Genomic DNA, 19,347 nt, shown 5'->3' on the forward strand with positions numbered 1-19,347 from the left:
TTACAGTGCATGTCTTGGTGTAACGACGAGTACGAGAACGACGACGACGGAGACGAAGAAGAAGCGGGGAGAGATTTCGGAGTTTGCGACGATGCGTGGCGAGAATGCGCTGCTGCAAACGATTTGATAACGAGACATTGAGATAGCGCACGAATGCGGAAAAAAACGGTATTCGAACGTCTGACGTTTTAGGTACAGATGCGTCGATGCGGGTCACATGACATTTCCCGGCCGCCGCCGGAGAACTGGTAATCGGTCACTGAATAATAAAAAGTGACTATGAAAATTTGTAATGGTGACCGATAGCGAATACGTACGAAAACAACAGCTATGTAGATTTATCGATAGCATTTTGTGAGAGAACAAAAGAAAAATGAATGGAAAATAAGAAGAGGAAAAATTGCCGAGGGGAATCTTTGCCTATTTATTTGTTCATTTATTTATCTGACAACAAAGATTTTGGAGAAAAATTTCAAGGAAATCAGAGAAAATGCAGCGGATCGTAAAAGAAGAATAAACTACTCAAAAACAAACAAGAAATAAAATAAAAGAATAATTAGAAATAATAGAATAGAAATAGAAGAAATAAATATAATAAAAAAAATGTGCAAAAAAGTCGAGTAATTATGTTTATGTAAAATGATCAGAGAAGAAACAACGAAGTACAAAAGAAAAACAAAATACAAGAATAAAGCTAAAAAAACTAAAAGGATCATTTTCTCACAAAAATTTATTTCTCACGTTGACATTCGAAGCTGAGGCAATTCCAAAAAAAAAAGACCAAAATGCACCTGATTTCATTTGAATAATGCACGAATGAACATCGCAAGGGAAATCAGTTGGATTTTCCCGTAGATTTAGCACCGAAGATTTCACAATGAAAAATCCTATCCATTCGTTGTCAGCCTAAGCCGAAGAAGAAAAAAAATCTGAAATGTTTCCGAGTGACAACAGCTGCAATTTATCAAGGAATTGCTAAGGGAACAGTGTAATTTCAGCATTTTACATCAAGTACGTAGTCAATGTTCAATCCGAAAAAAGTCGAAAATTTACTCCTTTATTAATTTTCATTTTTCTCATTTTCTTTATTAATTTATTTTATATTTTTAAAGGCAGAAACTTCCATTTAAGCCTCTTTGGTTTGCATTTTAGAAGGTGAACCCTCGAGAAATCCGTAGTCTTCATGGATACTTAGATATAAGTGAAGGAATTAGAATAGTATGGCAAAATCAATGAGAGGTTAGAATTAGCGGAAATAGAGCTCATTTTGCAAATTTTTCGCTCCATATATTATTTTATTAGTGGAGATAAAAAGAAGTTCCTTCGTTAAAAAAAAAAACAAAAACTCTTCTTCTCGTTGGTCTCATTTTTATTTGCTGGTATTTTTAACTGAAATTCATACACTCGATTCAAGCAGTTCTCTCTGACTATTCTTTCATCAACGATTTCGCTTTTTTTTTAATTATAAATTTTAGTCCGTGCTGCGGAGATATTTTGAAGACTGAATTTTCACCTGAATAAAATAAAATTTTAAAATAAAAGCAAGAATCTTATGGATGTTACTACAAAAATTAACCTAACTTGATCTGGAAGCTTTATGATTCTAAAGGTGGCAAAAATATTGAAATGACTGCTCGAATAAGCTATAAAAAATCATGAAAATATGTAAATAAATTCAATAAAGGAGTAGAAAATAGTAATATGATTACTGAAGTAAATTGCCAACATTTTGACCTTAAGAAAAAGAGCTACGGCACTTCCTTGGGAACAGATTTCCCTGGACAATTTCCTGTATCTACAAGTGGATTTTCTTTTTTTTTTTTCTCCTTCACTCTTATTTTCTTTTTTTTTCCCGCAGGTGTAGAAGCCAGAGGAGGACCTTTCCACCAAATTCACATGCAGCAGCCTTTTTTCTATCCACTCGATTCTAGGCAGATTTGATTACTGTAGTATAGTTCATCCAAACATATGTATATATCTTTTTCCTGGTGCGACCCAATAATAAACGTAATGAATGAATAAACTGCATCTTAAAACTACCTTGGTGGGTTATTAGAATTTTGAGGAAAGTAAATGATTTTGTTAAAATATCGTAAAGATTATTATCCAAATAATCCTAATGCCTAATTTAGCAGTGACTCTGCTCGTTTCTAAACTAATTTAGATAAGACATGATAAAAATTTAGATAGACAAGAAGCTAATTTATCTGTAGAATTGTAATCTACGTGTTCGTTTGCTGACCGTAAGATACTCGACCGTTGACCATTGGATTGTTAAGGCCAAGAGAAAAAAGAAATGTTCAGAAGCCATAGAAAGTTCTTTTTTTAAGGAGAATTACAGACTAAATGGCATCACGTTGTACTAAATGTTGACCTACCATACATCCCGCACGGTTAGCACGGTCGATGTCATTGTGGAAGAACATACCAGTCAAGAACAAGATTCGGTCGAATCCGAAAATCTCCTTGCGATAGTCGTAAAGTATCGTATTTTCTCGGAGAAGTTCCAGGATATTTCGTTACTGCGAGGAAAATTGAAGCAAAACCATTAGATGTGATTGAACGATTTATAACATATGTCAACAGAATGAAGGAGAATGAGTTCGTTTCACACACAATCTCTGACTGTACAGTACGGTAACGAAGAAGCGAAAAAGTTAATTACAAGCACAGATAACCAGTAGAGGACCAATAATAAGATCTCGAAAAAATAATCGGTAATCACAGGTTTTAATGAGGCCTAGGTTGGCTAATTGAGATACAAGGGAGGAAGAAAAATTCAGCACAAAACATTTGGCGCATTTTTTTCACACGGAAAAGACTGGCATTGCGATCATTTTGAAGAAACTCGGCGCACGGATAGCCTCACGAAACCAAAAACCCCAGCGGGAGCGAAAAATAGGACAAGTCCCTTCCAAATTACTTAGTTTTAATTTCTATCCAAAAACTTAAACATGGATCTTGGCACCATGATTTTTATGACAAAATTTGAGATTCCTCTGAAGATCCGGAAGTAGTCTGAAAAGTTTTCTGATGTCCTACATGAGCGTCTACGCGAAAAAAAAATTATTTCTCAAAAATATAGCTAATTTCACACTTCTAGAAACCGAATTCTTAGAAATGGTAAAAATGAGGAGAGGTCACAGACTGTGGCTGCCAAATTTTGTTTATTTTTACAAATAAAGATACTACGGTATCGTGCACAGGAAAAAAACCAAAAAGCTCGATAGTTAAGGGCCAATAAGGAATTTTGACGGTGGTATGAAGGAAAACCTAGAAATGATCGAGCCGTTCAATCATCGTAGAAAAACTCACCTAAAGATTGTTTTCGACGTAGATCAGGTAGGAAATCGTTAAAGAAAATAACTAGTTGCAGTACCGCAAGTGTTTTTCTGACTCTTTCATTATTTATTATTCGAAGAATGACATATAAGGTGAAATAAACCACAAAATATTTCCTATGCCATCAATTTTCGTCCTTTTTCTGGACTGATCAGTGGACAATGCACCCTACTGATCTATCCACCTCCATAAAAGCATCAAATGTTCTTTATCATCCATTATAGAAGTGAAATACAGCTATCTATTACGTTTCCGTGCACCGTGATATCATCGCTAATAAACCAAAGAATCCAATTTTACACCATTCATCACATATCGGTCATTCCATGAAGTTCTCGCCCAAATGCGCGCCAACTATTAACGAATTGGTGGCCAGTTCACTGTTTGATCGCATGGTGGTTTAGTCGCCTTCCGTATGATAACCGCTTTCTGATTATAAATGATGAGAGAGGATTATGATTAATGATGGACTTCACACGATGTTCGGTGATTGAGTCGAGCTGTGATGGTCGTAGAAGTTTACAGTTTTTTTTTCAGTGAGTGGTGTACGATTTATTAGAAAAATATTAGACAAGAACACAACACAAGCAAAAAAAGGGACAAAAAAGAAAAAGAAAGGCGATCATGCATATTTTAGTGCATACATAAACATATCTTCATATTATATACATACGTACACGCATACATACATATACACATAAGATGTGTGGATACACAGAGGTGAAAGAGCGCGTAGACTCAAATATCTACAGAAATCCACCTACGACTAACCTCAAGGTATCGTCGTTTTCTTTGGAATAAATTGGCTTCCTGAGTAAATGCGTGTGTGTGCCTCGTCCCTTCACCTCATTCCGAAATGAAGCTGATTTTAGAATTTTAGGCCTCTTACGGAAAACTCAGATTGCGGCGTAACGCTGGAAAAAATGCGCATTAGAGCAGGAAAAAGGCAAGAATAGTTCTTAACCACTTTAGCAATTTGTTTGTTAATTTGAGCTTAAGTTTAGTTTGAGTTGTATCTTGTTGGCTTGGATTTTTTAAGAGCAAACAAAGAGAACATAAAGAAGAGAGAGAGAAACACTTGAGACAAGGCTCTCCACGACCAACAGTTCGAAACCCCCCTAGTACCAACCACTTTGTCCCTCGAGAGTCGGCAAATTATTAGGTTGGTGCAGAAATGAGCGTTTTCCAACATTCACTTCAAAATGCTAGAAAAAAAAATCAACTCAAAATCAACTTTACCAATCGAAATAAGAACCATTATAGTCGCTGCCAACGAGACTTAAAGTCGCTTATTCTCGCTGCGTAACAGTCCGAGTTTTTGAAATTCACGAAGTTCCGGAAGTCGTTTTCGGCATCACCTTGGTTTTGGAACATCTTACCTCTTAGGCAGCTGCCCAAGTGTTTGAAAAAGTGATAGTCGGTTGGCGAAAGATCTAGCGAATATGGTGGGTGAGGGAGACTCTCGTAGCCTAATTCGACTTACTTCAGTAGTCACCTTTGAAATGTATGGCCGGGCATTGTCGTGTAGAATAAGTGGACCCTTTCTGTTCACTAACTCCTTGGAGTTTTGGGTGGATTTGGTCAAGTTCTTTGCAGTACTTGTCTGCGGTGATGGTCTCGCCACGTTTCATGAACCTGTAGTGGATTGCACCTGTACCACACCACCATACGGTCACCATAGCCTTTTTCGGGTGAATCTTCTCCTAAAGTGCTTGGGAGCTTCATTTTCGTCCATCAATTGAGCAGAAAAATTCCTGTTGTCGTAAAGATCCATTTCTCATCGCACGTACCAATATGTACTATTACTCGGGAGTTGTCGAAGACAGATGGTGTGAGCAAAAAAAGCCATTTTCAAAAATGTCCTCGATCTTAGCTACAATAAAGTTGTCTCGTCATGAACCACCTAATTCGCACAAAGCTTTAAGAATCACTAACTCTTTGAAATACTGCATCTCCGCCCAGGAAGAACCTTCTCAATGTCACTGGGAGCGAGGGCTGATTCCTGTATGTCAACTATACACCGCCAGTAGCTTTCTTGCGTGAAGCCACCCCAAAAAGGATCGGGAAGGCGAATGCGTTTTACCTAGGTCTGTCTATTTCAGGACAACGTCTGCACACACGGTGCAGTACGGATCCACCACAAGATTGCCGAACTCGGATAAGAAGTCCCACCCAATGCCATTTTTCCGACCTGGCTACTTCTCAGTGCCATTTATTTCGTGACCTAAAGAATCACCCCGCGAAAAAAAACCCATCGTTAAGTTAAAATTTGAAACTTTATAGCTCGCTTCTTCGACTCGCAGTCGCCACTCTGGACCTAATCAAAAACCTGCTGAATTTATGTTTTCCTGTTGTGCCAACGAGGTTTTAGTGCAACTTTAATTGTGACGTGACCTTTCGACAACCTCGTCTTTGTCCGAAGCCTAGTAATGGTTCGAAGTTTTTGATGCTATGCATATCCGATCAAACACATCTCTCCTTACCAAGCCTCGATATCGTTCCAAACACATCGGGCAAAACCTGCAAACAGGAAAACAAACTTAGCAGTCTCACCAAATAGCGAGGCTGGTGAATCAGCGCGTTCTTACAGACTTTCACCAAAAGCGGTGAGATCTAAGCACTCCCCAGTATCCCTAAGTGTTGCTGTCTGGATAGTGTTGAGGAACTGCGCGTGCGACAATCTTATAGCTCAGAAAGTGTTAGTTGAAGAAAAAAGAAAAAAGAAAAAAGCTTCGCAGCTGGCAAGGATTCAAATGGCATAAAACCATTAATAACTGATTAGTGTTCATTTTCTGTTATTCATGGATGGATTACTGACGGAAATCCAGAATGCTTCTAGTGCCTTCTTATCAGACACTTCTTTCTCGCAGACTAACGTCGTGCATTTTATTTCAAACTCCTTTCCATCATGTTTGTAATTCTTGTTCCTAATGATGTCATCAAGCTTCCACGGCTTTTACCACCCAAATGTTCTTGAACTGCTGGACTGTTGTGCAGCTATAGACCAAATTGAAACTTAAATCATTGATTGAGGTCTCATTGTAGTAGCAGTATATTGTAGTTAAAGTATGAAACATCTGAAGTAAAGGAAAATTTTATTCAGGACTTTTTCCTCAACCCAATATTATAAAGAATGTTTCAAATAAAGTGTGGCGATGTTAACCGGCTGACTTCTTTCGGTGATAAGAATGTTTCAAGGAGCAACCAAGTTTCCCGAAACACCAGATATAGTTTAAGAGAGACAAAAATTAGTTGCAGAAAAAAAGCTTCGCAGCTAGCAAGGATCTAGACGGCAGATTAAACAGCACTCAAATTGCAAAATTCTAAGTGAATACTTTATTGCTTCTATGCAAAATTAGCTCTAAGAAGTCATAGAACTCTAATCTTAAGCATTTTTACGGGTCTTCTAAACGAGAAGGTAAGACCGCAAACATGTGTTCGGCTCATGTTTGCCCGAATAACTGCAGCAAGTTTTAGATAAGAACAAGGCGTAGAGAAAGAAGGAGTGTGGTACGCAAGCAGTGCACAAATTCCTGCAGAAGCGCAGTGGTCGAAAGGCGAAATATAAATACCGGCGTTCATATGACTCTGCATGGAAAGTGAATCTGGCTTAGTATTTCCCCTGTTTCAATGGAATATATTTCTATGCAATACAATACCATGAATTTTGGAAACCAGATGATCAATAGGTAGTCAACAGCATTTCAGAAATAACAGATACATCTTAATAAGGTCTATGATATGATTACAGCTGGAATTTGTGGAGGTTTATGTAGCCGTTCAATCGCCGATTCTGACGACACTTCATCCACTTTGGCGCGGTGCAAATGCACCCATGGAGTAACTGAATGAATTAGACTAGATTGTTGTTGTTTAAAAAATTGAAATTACTATACCGAAGTGCAAATACCATGTTCTGCGCATCTGGCGCCAGGCTCGCCCTGGCAGTGTCGACCACCCCACGAATAGTTTCCAAGTTTGGAGTAACATGATGGGCAGCTTATCTGAATATATGAATGTAAACTGTGGCAGTAACTCCATGGGATTCCCTCAAAGGATAAAGGATAAAGCGTCTGGCGTTAATCAATCCGCTTGGGATGCGCCCCCACGCTCACTTCAATTCAGAGTCGTTTGAGGTTTACGAACGTGTATCTGGCCGATACAATGACTTGCGGTGGCTAGCCGATGTGTCAAGTCAGTACTTTTATCCTCCCAGACAAGTCTGGTACCAATTTATCGACCCCGGAGGGATGAGAGGGTTGGTGAGCATTAGTGCTTATTCGAACCTCCGATCGATCGTGCAGGAACGGAACCTCTAACCCCTATACTACACCCGCTTCTGAAATCCCTCAAATTTCCCGCAAATTGCAGTGAAGAACATTTAACGCTAAAAAGTTTATCCAGCACGGCACGTGCATGCGTTCTACAATCCGTCAAAAAATAAAATACAATCAAAAGAAAGAAAGAAGCAAAAAAAAAGTTCAGCACTCCTCTTTGGCACATGCCCCGTGGAATGGAGACTCCAAGAGTATCGTAAGAAGGTCATGCTGACCGTCTGGTGGGGAGTTCATGGAATCTACCGTTTTGAACTGCTGCCGGACAACACGACAGTTACTGCCGAGGTCTACTGCGCTCAACTACAAAGACTGGCCGACAATATCCGCAAGGAGCACCCGAAGCTCGGCAACGTTCGCCTGCTGCACTTTAACGCGCGCCCTCACATTTCCGAGCTCCAGAATTTTCTACGAAGAAGACTCCCCAGAAAATTCTGTAGCTCGGATGGGAAGTTCTACCGCACACACCCGTACAGCCCGGACCTGGCTCTGAGCGACTACCACCTCTTCCGATCGCTTTAGCATCACCTGAAGGAGAAGCGGTACGATGACCGTGACCACCTCGAAAATGACCTTCGGGCTTTCTTCGCCTCCAAGTCGCCGGAGTTGTACGCCAAAGGAATCCGTGATCTTGTGAGACGTTGGCAGAAGGTTGTCGATGTTGATGGAAATTATTTCGTCGAATAATAAAATGTTGTTAAAAAGTTGTGTTATTTTGAAATTTTGCCGTATTTCGGCAGATACTTTCCGAACACCCTAATAATTTTAGCAAACGTATCCATTTGTACAAATTATTTTTCCAAATAATCTCCTTTCATGATACATTTCCCCCTACGTTTTGGTAACATCTTTAGTCCGTTCTCGAAGAATAAAGTCAGACAGGTATCTAACCACAATCTGTCAGTGCGTCTGTGCACGATTGTTTCCACTTGATCGTTGGCCTCAAATCGCTTGCCTCCGAGCACTTCTTTGAAAAGTCCAAACATATGAAAATCGCGTTGCGATAAGTCTGGAGTGAAAGCGTGCAAGCATGGGATGGAGAAGGAAAGGAAACTCCGTGAAAGTCAACACTAGATTGTATATGGGGAAGTATTGACCACGGTTTTTTGAGACTGGAAGGGAGTGCTACTGGTGGATTTCTCACCCAAATGTTAGTGCATTAACGCAACCTACTACTGTAGTTTCTTGGATCAACGTAGGCTTCAGTATCGAGGGAGAAAAGAAGATAGTCGTATCTGCGAGGTGTTGATCCTTCACGACAACGCCAGACCCCACACACTCAGGCGTAACACAGCAGAAACTCAGTGAAAACGCTTGATCATCCACTTTACAGCCCAGACTTTCCGCCATGTGATTTTCATATGTTTGGACCCCTCAGAAAAGCACTTGGAGGCAAGCGATTTGAGGCCAACGATCAAGTGGAAGGATTCGTGCGCAACTGCTTAGGTACCCGTCCAACTTCATTCTTCGAAAACGAAGTGTGGAAAATATCAAAACGCTAGGAAAAAACATATATCATAAAAGAAGGAGATTATTCAGAAAAACAATTTGTAGAAATGCAGGTGTTTCTTATGAAATGAATTTTTAAACAAAAGGGTCGTTTATATTGGATTGTCCTCCATATTACACACTACATAACAGATGAAATATCTTTAAATAGGAGAACTATGCACTCTATTAAATATATACTCGTATAATTAGCAGTAGTATTGAGCATTTCAAAATTCTGAAGATTTTGAGCATACTAACCTTGCCTTCAAATTCCGAAACATCCATCCATTTCATTGGCTCAATCAAATATCCGAATTTACATACCTAAATCGAAAGTATTATTTACAGGTACTTATGAGCACGATAAAACCTTTCTCAATGTTCACCAATGATTCAGAAATCACATTCACCTCACCGTCACAACGTTTATGCCTCGTTAAATGCTCCCCATAGAATAGGACATGCCGACATCTTCCGCACCTTAGGAAGGAAATCGTTTAACAGTCCAATTAAAGATGTATAATAGTAAAAATAACGTCCAAATGAATCAATAACTCATCTCACACAACTGGCTCACATAAATCAATAGATCAATGAGTGATCAATCAATAGACAAAGCTCAAGCAGTTAGTGCATATACGGACATGAGCACATATGCTCACTTCGAAAAAAGTTATTTACGCTACTAAATGAATAAAAATTTCATCTTAGGATGAGCTTACTGTGGAAAACCAGGGGAACAGCACAAAATTTCAGCTCTTTACAGAATTATAGCATTGTTTTGCGGCATCAATATGGAACATCGAACGGTTCAACAAATCTTTAGTTTATAAAAAGCATTAAACGAATGACACAGCAAATCCACAGAGTAGAGCTTTTAGGTTTCCATGTGTGTAAGACGACCTTTCGGTTCTTTATGAAACCAATAAAAAGAAATCCGGTCTGCCTACATAGGCCGATATGCCGTTTTTATAAATCAAAAACTCCCAGTGTTTGGGGTTGAACGACAAAAATTCAGTTCTAGAAACGGTCTCACCTGAATTTACTCCCTCGATTCCCGCTTGTACCACTGTTTTCAACGTTTCTTATGAATGTTGTTGCTCTCTCATCTGATCCTTGAAAAAAATGAATCTTTAATAGAGCGAGTTCCCCATATGTACTACAGTACAGAGAAAAGCAGTATCCTTATTCACGAAAAGGGAAGGCTGCGAGATAATTCCACGACGGAATCCACTACTAACTCATAATTTATAAATGCGGGGCTACTAACTGATTTTCATGATGCTATGGGGCACTTACGCTATTTAGTAAACATAACGAATAAAATCTAAACAAACACGTACCTATTTTGTGAGAGGTAGCACTTACAAAATCAATAACAATGTATTTTTTACAATAAATTTATTCGCTTTGGGATATATTCAAGCAGCCAGAAATGCTTGTTTTTATTATGAAAAATAAAGAGTTAGTAGAATGCTGGTTATTTTTCAAATGAGCAACCCGATGATACTACCATATCACCAAGAACCTGACAGATAATTCGACTAGAACTATGAGCAAACATAACATAAGCGACGTCGACGTATCACAATATTTCCTATAAAACACCATTCAAATTGTAAAATTAGTTGTAAAATAGCATACTGCAACATTCTAAGATATAAAGCAACAGTGAAAATAGCTATTTTTAATAGAGAGCATGAGATTACACGTTTTCTGTAAAAATAATACATATATTATGGTTTACTGACGCAACAAAGAAATCAAGACCATACTCGCTGGGCAAGTCAATTTCAACTGGAACTTTCTTCTGGATTCCGATAGAAATCAGAGTTGTAGAACACAATACAGAAGAAAAACATATAATTCAAATAAATGAAACTATTAAAAAGCATCAGTTTCTTATGAAACATCGACATGCACAAGACCGGACCTGAACAGACCCCAACTAACCCTTGTTCGGCACGTTTCCGGATGCTACACACCAATCCTTGTAAGCACGGCTCGCTGATAATGCAGCATCATCAAGATTATAGTCGAGTTTTTCGAAAATCTGGAGCTGCGCGTAGAATCCTTCGTTCGGACTGAAAAACACCATCACAATCAGAATGCAGCTCTAATTGTTGCATATAATGGAAAGTTGTCAAACTTACAAAGCTATAGGTCGTGACTTTTTAATGAATTCTAGAGCTTTTTCTGGTGAAAACTTGTATTTCTGCATAATATAAGCAGCCACAACGGTTACACTCCGTGAAACTCCAACTTCGCTGAAACAACTAACTTGATGAACGGTAAAGCTATTGAAAGTTCGAGCAAAATTTAATTGTTTAGGTTACTTAGTTTTTCTTTGTATTTACTGCACAGTTCTAATTCCATATAAAAGTCAATCATTTGTCCATTCTTAAAAGTGACGCATCCAAAAGCTCTAGGATAATATAACTGTTAATAAAAAATCAATACCAATCCTAGCTACAACTCAAGCAACTCAATTTAAAAAAAAAACAGCCAAAGACAGTTTTCCTGCAAATTTGTGCATGAAGAGTGAACAATCTATCAACCCAATTATTTCGTTGGTTGGTTGATTGATAGATTACTAAATTGGTTGTCGGGTCACAAATCGAGTACTCAATATTCAAAGACATCACGAAATTGACGTAATGCGAAATGCGAGGGGAACCCGGTTCGTAGATTACGGAACCCAGTGTGAATCCGCACAGCTTCCCCTGACCGTCGTAAAAAAAAGGAGTGGGAACGGCGTTAGTGCCTACGAGATACGTAAGAGCACGTCCCTTGTGCTCCCCTCAGCAACCTATTCACTGGTTTTAGTTGAATAGGATGGTGAGGAGGTATCATTGATTTTCGCCATTTGCTCGTAGGGGCGGCGCGTACACAAGGGTGGGGCGTCCCAATGTACTTCGTAGGAAAAAATGTCCACGCCGTTCCATCTGGCGATAAGGGGGAAGTTGAACGGAGCCACGATGAGTTCCGTAATCTACAACTCGAACTCTACGGGTTCCCAGGGATACGTCAATTTCGTGATACACTGCCTTTAATTCAAATTACATAGCTGATTGGCAAAAGGGCGATCTGCACCAGGTTGAATAAGCACTGTAGATATTCTACGAAATCGCAAATCTAACGTCAATTATGTGTATTCAACTTTAGATCTCAATATCCGTACGTGAATTCCTTCGGCATATCCACATCCTAAGGCTACATCTCCCTAATATTGGACACCAAGGCACGAGTGTCAGTCCAGTCAAGGTAACGTCACTTCCGAGACAATTTCCAGAGCTTCTAGCAAAGTAATTAAAATGACAAAAAAATGTTTGCACTTTTCACTTTCGCGTAAGCAAGAATTCTCAATGTGACAATAATGAAAGTTGATTAAGTAATGAATCACAAACGTTTAACGTCACGAATTGCCAACTCACCAGTGCACTAATACATTTCCACCTGATTGCACGGCATTTTTCATAAATGCCAAACCATCTGCCAAGAGTCCAGTTCCAAGCAGATCTTGATTAGGGAGATCCATAGCCAAAATGAAATGGTACTCAATGTTAGGAATTCGTTTGTCCACCGGAATAGCCACTGCTGAGACGGTCAGTATATGAGTGATCTGCACAAAGCAATCATTTGAAAGTTACATGAATAAACAACATCAAATGCTAATCAGCTCAGTAATGATTTCGCTGAAATTGATTCTCAAACACTTTATCCCATCCATTTTCGGAACTTTCTCTGAAGTTATCAAAATGACAAGAAAAATAGTTTACACTTCTCACTTTCGTACAATTTCTCCTTCTCTTTTCCAATGAAGCCCTTTTCCGAACGAAAGTACAATCTGGTTAAAGGCATCACCCACGAGTCTAATGATATCGGATTTCCGATCGTCAGAGACTATACGGGATCGTAGATTGCAGAAACGGGTGGGATCCCGCTCATTTCTTCCTAATCGCCATAAAAAACGGCCGGAGGATGCGGCGCCGAGCGTTCCGGGGCGCTATTTTCCACAACGAGTTCTATTGGAGCGCGCCAACCCTATGCGCCAGCCTACGCATCTTCCTAGCCGTTTTTTTACGACAATTAGAAAGAAATGGGCGGAATCACTCTTCTTCCCAGAATCTACGACCCCTTCCCTTATAGGCATGACCCACCTGAAACCCGTGCCACCTCAGATTCGTGGTATGCTGCCTTTAAGCGAAACACATAATGAACTTGAGAAAATGAATGCTACTAGACTATTAAAAGCCATTAAATAGAAAAGAATAAAAAATAAGCCGTTTCATTGCATTTTTGAGATCTTCAGCATTTATTCGGAGAAAAAAATGAATTGGAGAACTCATTTATTCTTATTTCGGACAAAATACTATTTCTAAGATAACGTACAAGAAAATGAGTAGAAAATGGAATAAAAGCGTCTTAGTCACCAAGCATATCAACTAAACACACCTCACCTCTAACTTTCGCAGTTCTGTATATCCTGTAAGCACATCTTTTGCACCAGATAGATATACATGGTCCGTGATTTTGTCAATCATCTCTAAAATCACGATACTTGATAACATGACGTGGTTATTTTCAGTTATATTCGACACAGACATGATGAAAAATACGGATGAAGGCAATTTAGCGAGCAGATCCCGTGGGCCCAGTTGCCAAGTAAATACACTATAAAATTATAAATGATGTGAAAATGACAAAATAAGCTCTAATGTGGTGCTAAGGCGGAACGCTCAGTAAGTAACCTTCACAAAAATTATCAATGCACCATAACGAATGATAAGCAAAGAATGCGTTAAGCCGAATATCTATTACGTCATCAATAATCGCCACTAAATGCGTAAGAATGAACAGGGTGAGGATTTAGATGGAAGGATAGTTACTTATCAAGTAAAAAAATCGATACACAGAAACTTTCAATGTCGATAACTTCAAAGTGTAACAATCCACTACAAAACATTTGAATGATGACGCAACAATACCGAAAAAAAAGACAGTAACTTAAAGGCATCACACCACGAATCTGAGGTGGTACGGATTTCAGGTTGAGTATTCGTATACGGGATAGTAGATTATGGAGAGGGGTAATCTGTATCTTTATATCTTATTATTTGTTCCTTCTGTGACAGAACACCAGGAACAGTGTTGACGCAATTTGTAATTCAATAAAGTTATGTCTTATTAGTATATTTATATTAAATATCACCCCACGAATCAAGAGTGGTACGGATTTCAGGTGGAGTATTGGGATACGGGATCGTAGATTATGGAGAGAAGGTTGATTCCGTCCATTTCTTCCCAAATACCGAAAAAAAAAACGGCCCGGAAGATACTGCTTCGAGCGTTCCGGCGCGCTACTTTCTACAACGAGTTCGATTGGAGGGCGCCAGCCTTGTACACGCGCCGCACCTTCTGGGCTGTTTTTTACGGCAATTAGGAGGAAATGAACGGAATCACCCCCTCTTCATAATCTACTATCTCGTATAAGAATAATCCACCTGAAATCCGCACCACCTCTGATTCATGGGGTGATGCCTTTAATTTCATCTATGATCACTCCTCTTTTCGAAAGGGAATGTGATGAGAAATGGGAGATCGAAGTGCATATTTGCGAATCAATCAGTTCGATTCTGTCACTGCGACAACAACCAATAATTGTTATTAGTATAACACATGATTCTACCCACATGATCTCTTTTGTTTGCTTTTCGCATGTCAACTAAAAGCAAACCTGTTGACTTCTGATGGAGTAGATAACACAAAGCTAGGAAGGCAAAGATCGGTGGTCAATTAATTTCGATATTGTAGAGCAAGGACAAGGCAAAGTATACAATAGATCGAAATATGGTGAATTTCCAAATTTCTACTCTTATTTAGAGAAACTAAGGACTACAACTCTGACATCTGTTTTCCAAGCCTGCAGATGTTAGTTAGAGAGAATAATGAGGAAACATGCGTTGATGACATTTTTTCTAATCTCCAGGCCAAAATTCCGGTAAGCTCCGATCTGGCTTGAAATTTGTCACGAAGATTACATTTCGATGACGTATGTGAGGATTGAGACTAGCACTGTTTTTATTGAGGATAGGATTTTGGCGGCACCACCTGCGTCAAAGTAGAACCGTGCTGCTGCGTTGTTAGCGGACCATCCGGCGAAAGAACTTGAATGTGAGAAGAACGGAACTGCTCAAAATGTTGGTCTTTTTTTTTGTACACTTGTATCCACAAGTATCCAGAAAACTATCCTGTATGCCTTTATGAAAATAAGACCAATCAAATGTGCCGTAGCTCAAACACCAGCACTCACAGTGAGGCCAATAGCACATTTTCACATAAAACTCAATCTCCAGCAGTTATGTATTTAGTTCGACAGCACTTTGCAACTCTCAGTATAATATGAACAGAGTGCAAGAAACCGGTTTTAACACAGAAAGAGTTGAAGAAAAATCATTTAAAGTAAGTGCATGAATAACAGAACAACATAGATGTTGTTTAGAAAAATGATGATAGAAAACAGTTACCCTTCTTTGTGGAAGAGTGAAAAAATAAATAGTTATGACAAAAAAAAAAAAGAAATCGATGTGAAGGAACGAGATATATATTCAGTAGTATTCAGCCGATACGAACACTAAACCAAATTCCAGGGTAATAAACGGATTAAGAGCGGTATTTAGTACGGATAAAATGTTTCTAGCCTTAATCAAATGAACTAAATTCTAGTACATTTGCTACCATAATAAGCCATCACGAGGTATTTTGGATAACAAACAAGTGCTTTTGTTTTGAGGTGCCGTACCCCAATCCTCGCCACGGATACACATACGGGCCTGTTATGATTGTACGCAGCTAATTCTACTTTGATCAATACCTAGCAGAAAAAATTGAATTGAGAAGTACCGCTTCCAAGCTTGTTATTATTAGTTGATGGCTTTCATGGATCTTCATGTGGCACATGATGATAAGTGCATAGTTACTAAAGAGTAAGGCAAAACAAAAACAAGAACAACACGACGAACCTGACCAAGTCCCTGATTAGAGCGTTTATTTAGGAATACTCCAGTAGATAAAGCTGGATGTGAAGAAAACAGGGAGGAAATGCTAGTAGAAAGTTTTTATGCTTACACTGCGCCTTCTTCATGAAATCTTCGTAGCGGAAACGCATTAATCAGGTGAATAAATAATAACACAGAGATGCTGAATTTAAAAAAAAAGAAGACAGAAAACTGAAGAAATCAAGAACCAGACCAGTCCTCCACCAAGTTATTCACTGGTTAGTTAATGAAAGACAAGAATAGAATTAAGCTCGAAAGTTTGACAGAAAAACTTAAGAAACAGATCACTATAGAATCATGAATTGGGAGTGAACTAATAAATTTCCCTAAAAAAATATCCTGTCGAAGTTGTTCAATATTTTATATTGAATAGCCTGAACATGTTTTGTACTGGGAAAGTTGTTAATTGCATTCAACGCGGAAAATGTTGATGGTAGCGTTTTACACGCAGAACACGGTTACAGAAAAATACCACATCAATAATGTAAATAGGAAGATGTCACGTTCATTACATTGGGAGAGTTACAGCTAATCCAGAACTCATAGACATCAAGAGAAACCGGTTCCTAATCGCTGACTCAATCATTCAAGCATAAAAATGACGTAGAGTGTTGATAATGATCTTCAGATTTCTTACACCTGCTAGCTGGTTCAACAGCAAAATCGTAACCGATTTGTAGTTACGAATACAAAGATTCGAATCAGATAAACGTGGAAAAATCAACATTGCGCGACTACGAAATTTCCAAGAAAAATCACTTGATTTTAATTTAAAAGAACAGAGCCACTGCTCACCAGATTACAGTACGGTATTTGTCCCCGAATGTTCTCCGAACATTTACGCAATGGAAACAAAACCTCTCAGAACTGACAACCGAAGCGGAAAGCAAACATATTAATTAGCTGCATACTTCTACCAACCAAAGAACACATTTTAATACATTACGTAGAAAGTGCATGCACCAGAAGAGGAAAAAAAGTGGAACTGAACGCCTTCCTTTTTAAAGTAAAAGTTAAATGTAGCAGAAAAAATCTTATCAGCGTTATCTTAACGCCTAGTGGTGGAAGCCATCCGTCTATAAAGAATCATCCTCACCTTCTAAAAGTCGCCTAAGTTTCTAAGCAAAACGGAACGTTCTTCACAGATCGCGTAGTATGGTTCTCCGATGACGCAATAAATTAGTCGCCAACGGACTATCAGCTAAAATTCAGTACCACAATTCCTGTCGGGAACTGTTTTATGATTGTAGTCTACAGGACAAGCGTAGAAGAGTACAAAAAACCAAAGAATAGAAACAATAAAACCACGAAAAAATAAAGGATAAAACGGACGAATTCAAAAGATGTGAAAGGAAGAAGTTCGTTACCACAGGTATGCAGCTGAAAACATGCACAGCATTCGAAAAATACATCAACGAGAAAATCGACATTTGGCGCAATGAAGAGATGCAAAACGTGGACAAGAGAAATATATATAGAATTAATGAATAATTCAACGTTTGAATGTTTAGTCTGCTTTCAAACGCAATATGTGGAAAGCAAACGCGGTCGTTGGACCGAGCCAGCGGTTGTCGCTGATATCGGGAACTTTTATTACTCAAAGCGAATCAAAAGATCGTAAAATGAATTATCGAAAAAAAAAATCAACACTGATTCCAATATGTGTGAAGTCAAACGTCGTTATCAACAAGTTCCCGGTGCCATAAGCTAAACTACAGCGCAAACACAAAACTGTCTAGGAAGAAGATTATTTTCTAGGGAGGATACTGGAAGCCAAATGAAAAAAAAATTGGGACTATCTTTAGTTATTTTACCACTTTTCTTTTTGAAAAATAAATAATACATTCACTATGCAATCTCAAATATAAATTTAAGTTATACCTTTTGATACTATCTACCATCTGTTGATACTCTTATCTTCTACAGTTTAGTATAATGCTTTTCTAAGTGTTGATCTTCACTTTATTTAAAAGATCAGGGCACTTATGACACAAAGACCATGACTAATCCTCGTTAAACTAACAACTACCTATCTTTAAACCCACAATCAGAATTTTAAATGATTTTTTTTTATAGGGGAGGGAAACCACGGAAAGGGAGACTCCATTTCTTCTAAAAGTTTGTATACAATTTCCTTCAAAAATCATATAAAAACCCTTAAAAAATCATATAAAAACCTTACCGGAAGTAAAACTGAAATAATGCAGGGAGTAAGCTGGTGCGAGAAAATCTAGATAATCACGAAAACGACAGAATAATGGCAACGTAAATAAATGACAGTTACATCAGTTCGGTGACGCATCGCCCACGTATTATTGGCACAATGAATCTCATGTTGTACTGAGAATGTAGAAAACATTAAACTATTTAGGGAACTTCCGACTGCTGACTATTTTTAGTTCACTTCATTTCGTTTTGAAGAAGCAAAATTGTAACAGTCACTGGTCAAATATTTCTCTTCTTCTACAAAGAAATATGATCAAGAACGGCAGAAAAAAAACAGCATTTAGTGCTCGAAGAAATCTCGTTGGAACGACATCAGCAAGTCAAAACATAACCATGGATGTTTGCGTAGTTTAAAAAGGCAAAACCTATTTTTACAATATCTTTTGAGAGATCATTCATTCGTCATCAGACTGAAAGACATTCCAAGATGAATCACTCTATGATCTCAACAGCTGCCTAAACCTTTAGCAGTGTTACGTCAGCGAAATTCCGAAAGAACAGAAAAAAAAATAGATAACGAAAATATCCATGTAGAATGGCAAATGAAAAGAAGCGTAGTTGAATGAACACCCCCACATCCATAAAAACAACTAAATAGTGAATAAAAACGAGAAAAGGCATCCAAGTGTTCTTCATAAAACCTTATAGCTTAGGTGCACACTCTTTTATCATTTTCCTTGACGTCGTCCTGAACTAAAAATACTTAATGGATTTAGAGAGTTGCAGGAAAAAATAAAGTGTAATGAATGTATTGTGCCCGGAATAGAACAGAGGTTCTGCAGCAGTGATGTTGAGACCTCAAATAAACCACTCAAAGAACGACCAGAACGTCTAAGCTAGTCATGGAAGAAGTAACTCGCCATAGTTCCCAATATATAACGCCAACAGTTTAACCT

At 38.4% G+C, this 19,347-nt stretch overlaps 2 protein-coding genes across 3 annotated transcripts; both read right to left on the minus strand.

Annotated features, from left to right (window-relative positions):
• Positions 1 to 4,973, minus strand: RB195_003650 (uncharacterized protein; the record flags this gene model as incomplete). The annotated part of the gene is made up of 3 exons (XM_064201393.1): positions 1 to 112; positions 186 to 245; positions 4,882 to 4,973. The coding sequence occupies 3 exons, from the start codon at positions 4,971 to 4,973 to the stop codon at positions 1 to 3; spliced, it is 264 nt and encodes an 87-aa protein (XP_064057274.1).
• Positions 4,974 to 7,076: 2,103 nt separating this feature from the next.
• RB195_003651 (uncharacterized protein) lies at positions 7,077 to 17,615 on the minus strand (the record flags this gene model as incomplete). Of its 2 annotated transcripts, XM_064201395.1 has the most annotated exons (11): positions 7,077 to 7,186; positions 7,253 to 7,346; positions 9,426 to 9,491; positions 9,578 to 9,647; positions 10,204 to 10,282; positions 11,121 to 11,251; positions 11,321 to 11,434; positions 12,602 to 12,789; positions 13,628 to 13,713; positions 17,322 to 17,335; positions 17,593 to 17,615. In XM_064201395.1, the coding sequence occupies 11 exons, from the start codon at positions 17,613 to 17,615 to the stop codon at positions 7,077 to 7,079; spliced, it is 975 nt and encodes a 324-aa protein (XP_064057275.1). The 2 variants fall into 2 exon arrangements, with proteins under 2 accessions (XP_064057275.1, XP_064057276.1); XM_064201394.1 differs by lacking the exons at positions 17,322 to 17,335; positions 17,593 to 17,615 and having other exon boundaries at positions 13,628 to 13,711.
• Between the last annotated feature and the right edge of the window lie 1,732 nt (positions 17,616 to 19,347).

The sequence above is a fragment of the Necator americanus genome, chromosome IV, assembly GCF_031761385.1.
Source record: "Necator americanus strain Aroian chromosome IV, whole genome shotgun sequence".
In the NCBI taxonomy this organism is placed as follows: Eukaryota; Metazoa; Nematoda; class Chromadorea; order Rhabditida; family Ancylostomatidae; genus Necator; species Necator americanus.